Source organism: Marmota marmota, unplaced genomic scaffold, assembly GCF_001458135.2.
Source record: "Marmota marmota marmota unplaced genomic scaffold, marMar, whole genome shotgun sequence".
NCBI classification, from domain to species: domain Eukaryota; kingdom Metazoa; phylum Chordata; class Mammalia; order Rodentia; family Sciuridae; genus Marmota; species Marmota marmota.
In genome coordinates, this window is record NW_026000019.1 from 15,034,129 (window position 1) to 15,039,640 (window position 5,512).

Below are 5,512 nucleotides of genomic sequence, written 5' to 3' on the forward strand. Positions count from 1 at the left end.
AAAAAAAAAAAAAAAAAAAAAAAAAAAAAAAAAAAAAAAAAAAACACATTTTTAATACTCACTCAAGTCCAAATGGTTTTGGAAAAGGGATTATGGATGTATAATTCAAATCAATGAAAAATATTCCTTAAAAAATTGAGCAGTAATAAACCAATGATAAAAATATACTAAGATTTTATGAAAGAAATTATCCATTACCTACGAACATTAATAGAACAATGTAAATGAGACATTCTAGTTCTTGCAAAATGGAGCTAATCAAACTTAAAATAATTTAAAATGAATATTATATGCCTAGGCATTCTTGAAAGTTCTGATTTCAGAGAAGAACTCTTTATGCATATAAAATGTATTTGGAAATCTTAGGCAGCTAATGTATCAACATTCAAAGCTTATGCTACATCCTAAGTACTGCACTCAAGTTTTAAGATTTCATAAACTTCTAAAATATTATTACTCATTTATAAAGGTTCACGTTGATTTGTAAAGGCTAACATTATTGAGGAAGTTAAAATATTTAAATAGGAATGTTTTGGGGGTTATATCTGATACATATTCACTGATTTTCTTCTATCAATTGATTAGCTAGAGCACATGAAACTTTGACTTGGTTGACATGGTGACAATGAAGAAGGCAGCAAGATAAACAAGACACTGTCAAAAATTTTAAAAACAATTTTATCTATACATTACAAAACTGGGTGCACAATTAAGACATGTAAGAATATTCTTAGTGAAGCACTCAAAGTTAATTATATTAAGAACATTCTGGGGGGCTGGGGTTATGGCTCAACAGTAGAGCGCTTGCCTAACATGTACAAGGGCTGGGTTCGATCCTCAGCACCATGTAAAAAATAAAATAAAGGTATTGTGTCCAACTAAAAACATTCTGTGTAAGACAAGTTAGTCAGCTCTAATTCATACTGCCCCCCTCCAAGGGGGGGGGCTTCTTGGACTTTTTACTAGATGTGACATTTTAAATAAATAAGGAAACATTCTCTAGAAATGCAATATATTTTATATATGTATGTATATTTTATAATTATATATATATTATATATAAAATCTCATCCTTTGTCTGATTTTCTGGAGCATAAGCCCTATGCATTACAACCAGGTAAGACTTTCATTCCATCTGCTCATATCCAGGTCAAGAGAAATTCTTACCCGATTCCTATTGTCACATTTCTGGAATTATATGATCTTATGAAGTATGGTTAATTTTTTCTTGTGTTTGCTGAAACAAGCCTTTAGAAACCTTCCAACAGGTTCCTTTGCCATCAAAAAACAGTAGATGCACACCAGCTTAATAATAATGTTGATGTTATTATATTAAATACTTAAGTCCTAGTAATATTAAGATTAAGGAGTACAAAATTTCTTATTGGCCTTTATTGTACTAACTTTATTGTAACTTGCCCTCTAATTCTTCAAGAGCCTGTTAATTTACTTGCAGACTTTTTATACTGATGAGTGCAGAGCTCCACTGAAATCAGTTTTAGAGACAGTGTCTTAAATTTCTCCCCCAAAAATGTCCAACACTCGCCATCCATTCATGGTAAAGTAGTTAATTTTAATGTTCCCATTGTTTACCAGAAAGCACAGACAGTGAGGCTGGCTTTGCCGCTCCCGTTTCCTTTTGCTAGGCTGCTGAGCTTTTTCAGCCAATTGACTTTGCTTTGAGGCTATAAATATCTGAAAAATGTTCTGCATTTGATGCTCTTGGATTCTGCATCCATATTTAGCTGTTTGTGGCATGCCTTTGTTTAAGCTACTCTACCACCCATAAGATCAGTCAGGTTAGTGAGGTGCAGCAGCATACGCCTATAATCCCAACAACTCCCAAGGCTGGTGCAGGAGGATCACAAGTTGGAGAGCAGCCTGAGCAATTTAACAACTCCTGTGGCAAAATTAAATTAAGTAAATAAAAAGGACTGGGATGTAGCTCGGGGTAGAACACCCCTGGGTTCAATCCCTAGTGCCACAAAAAATAAAAATTTTAAGAAAGGTCAGGTTGAGATCAAAATGGTCAAGAGACGGATCAACATTCAACAGATATTGATGTAACTACTTTGAACAAGGCTCAAACCTGCTAGACATGGTGACAATGAAGGAGGAGGCAAGATAAACAAGACACTGTCAAAAATTTTGTAGTCTTGCAAGGCATGGGCACAATTCATTATCATATGATAACATTTTACAAATAAAGGAAAATGAAGGACAGTACAGCATATTTTCTCTTAACCATGTGTCAAAGATGAGCATCCATTTGTGTTCTAAATATAGATATAGCTATTAGAAAGTTCTGAACATATTCCAAAGTAGTTTTCCAAATCATGGTAACACAAAAAGTTCTGGATATATTATCAACCAAAGAGCCAAACCTATCAACACTAAAGTGAAAAATGCCTAGTCTTCAAATTTTGTGAGGCAAACTAAGAAAATATTGTTACTCAAAGTCTCTATTAGGATATTCTTGGGGAGGTTTTGTTGAATAATAATTTCAACGAGAAGTATATTGCAGAGGATATGAGGTATAGCCAGCAGCAATTAATATGACTCCTTATTATGCCCCATCTTAAAAACCAACCTGGCCGGGTGCTTTGGCGCACACCTATAATCCCAGTGGCTTGGGAGGCTGAGGCAGGAGGATCACAAATTCAAGACAAGTTTCAGCAAAAAGCAAGGTACTAAGCAACTCAGTGAGACCCAGTCTCTAAATGAAACACAAAATAGGGCTAGGGATGTAGCTCAGTGGTTGAGTGCCCCGGAGTTCAATCCCTGGTACTGCTCACACAAAAAAAAAAAAGAAAAAAAAACTGGCTATTTTAGTAGTAATTCAGTATAAGGAAATTAGAGGTTTAGTTCAAAGACTTGCACACAAACACAATCAGTAAACTGTCAACACAAAAATTAAAGGAAAATGTTAATTTCTGAATGAGAATGACAGTTAAATAAGTGACATTAAGTAGTCATTAACAAATTATTTTTTCATAATACAAAGCCTCAGTAATAAAGCAGCATGATACAGGCACATGAATATAGAGAAATTGAGAGAACAGAAACTTTTGAAATAAACCAAGATAAAAGGCAATCTAGTACAGGGTTTTGAACAAAACAAGAAAAATAAACTAGTTTTCCCCAGACTGATTTCACATTCTATTATTTCTGCTTCAGGATTGTGCAGAAGAATCATACAATGGACAACTTAAAATCTAGCTAAGAACACAGACAAGAGTCATTCATATAGCTTTGGAATATTTACAAACTAAAGACAACAAAGTAGTTTCCAGGATGAGCTGCCTTACAGGAAGGAAAATAGCTATAGTAAACAGTAAATAAAAACAACTTTTGGTTAATTGATGGGGATGGTAGGAAAAAAGTTAACAATGCAATGGAAATTCTGCAAGTTGGCACAGAATGCACTGTACATATATGCTTATGTGTGAATCTGAGCATGTATATACCAATTACTAGGTGTGAGGTTGCTAAGTGGACTCTCAACCCCCAGATGTATATGATAGGTTAGGATCCCAATCTCTGGAGTTCTTTAAAATATGTCAGGGGTATGTATGTGTAGATAAATATGCATTATGTATGCACGCGCGCACACACACACATGCCCTAAAACCAACTACAAAAACATAAGTTACATGCAAAGAATGATAGTTACTGTGAGGTCTAGAAAGTCCTGCAACACCGATTATCACATATTCTTACCATAATATCATCTAAAAGACAGTATGCCAAAGAAGTGTACAAGAATAAAAGGAACATAGAAAAATGCTGCTAACTACAATATATTCTAATTCATATTCATTTTCAGATTCTCAACCTTTGGTTATAAGCGATCAGCTAAATAGGATTGGCAGACAGTTAAAAAAAAAAAAAATCAGGCAAAGTTTTTAATCTAATTTACTGAGAATGAACTGGGTAACCTTGCATCATCTCCCACTTTTGCTATAATTCTTCCAGGTAAATAGAGTAACATTGAGAAACACCCAAAAAAAACCCAGCAAAATATGAAGTGTTACAAATACAAATTTCTAAGAACTGGCTATGAGAAGATTTGCTGATATTTGTGATTCAAAGGGCCACTAGAGATCATTTAATACAGCCTACTCCTTTTATAGATTAGGAATCAGAGGCTAAAGAGATGACTTATTCTGCCCCAAGTCACTTAGCACTCAGTGGTAGCACTGAGTCAAGAATTCAGATGCCTAGACTCTTAGTTCTGAGATCTAACAGTGATAGTCATGAAGTCCCGAAATCAACTGAAATCCAAAAGAACAACTCCTAAGGTATGGTCACTCTCAAAGAATAAAGATATACCCTGTTCAGAGGGATGGAAAGGGAAAAAAAAAAAGACATAATATACTTGATCTCTACAGGCTTAGATGCATATAACTGCAGAATAGTATCTCAATGTTGTGTTTGATCCCAGGTGCTTCAAATTTGCCATTTTATACTCAGCTACATTACTAATGTCTTTTATGATCATGTGAGCTAAGTGATAAACATCTTGCCATTTCAATATTTTGGAAAGCTACAACTAAACCATGATGCCAGACTATAAGTCCTTGGGCTACGAGTTTTCAAAACCAGCATGGTTTTAATGCTGCCGCAAACCTCACCCTAATAGAGTCTCACTCAGTTTTAATTAAAAAGGCAGTTACTAGGTGTGCAGAAAGGAAAAGTTTTAGTATGTTCATCACTTTTAACCTGCTGAGTGGCAACCCAGTCACTTCACAATGAAAACTAGAAATAGTGCAATCTGAAGTGATCCACGCACATTGAAATAAGTGGCTGCCTTTGAAGTGTGAGGTTCAGAAAGGGTTATAGACAAATCTGTTCCCTCCAAATAATCTGGCGTTTAGTACCGGTTTTATTATTTCATTTATTAGCTTATCATCTACTATGCGTTCTCATGTCTTCATTTCCAGTCCTGCCTCACTTAACAAGAGATGAAACCCTGTTCAGTTGACCTCATGGCTTCTTCCAAACCTATTTGCAGTTCCCTTGAAGAAATCACCTGAAAATTACGTCTGGAAAACCCAACTCCTCAAACTCACTGAGGGAGCCTGAAGAGGTCCGAAGATCGTACTGGGTCACGTCCGTGGCCAGGTGGTAATCCGAGAAACTTGTCAGAAGCCCACCCCCAGAACAAAAAGGGATGCTGAGGGGCTGACTTGGGGGACTAGAGGGACTTGGGGGACGGAAATTAAGCTCAGGCAAAGACAAGAAACACCAGCCTCAGAGGCGGCCTGGGGTCCTTACCGTACACCCGGACCCAGCTCTGCTGCTGGCACACGGACTCCAGGAGGATCCGATCCAACATGCCACCGGCCATAGCCCCGCTGACCGGGACCACCGCGTCCAGATCCTCCGGGGGCAGCGGCGAGTCGGACTCCAGCCCCGGGAACATCTCCGGCCAGGACAGCGCCTCCGCGGCTCCTCCGGACGACGGAGAGAGCTCCATGGTGCCCTGGAGGGACGAGGCGGTGGCCGCGCT

The 5,512-nt window shown here is 37.3% G+C and overlaps 1 protein-coding gene across 4 annotated transcripts in view; it reads right to left on the bottom strand.

The window, feature by feature from the left end:
- Positions 1–5,510, bottom strand: part of Rasal2 (RAS protein activator like 2) — a 338,051-nt gene extending 332,541 nt beyond the window's left edge. For 2 of the 4 annotated variants that reach the window (XM_015491761.2, XM_048809957.1), the window contains exon 1: positions 5,278–5,510. In XM_015491761.2, the coding sequence (XP_015347247.2) occupies positions 5,278–5,479 (202 nt within the window). In that variant the 5' untranslated portion in view covers positions 5,480–5,510. The remainder of the gene's footprint in view (positions 1–5,277) is intronic. The other 2 variants (XM_048809956.1, XM_048809959.1) reach the window with 2 other exon arrangements.
- Between the last annotated feature and the right edge of the window lie 2 nt (positions 5,511–5,512).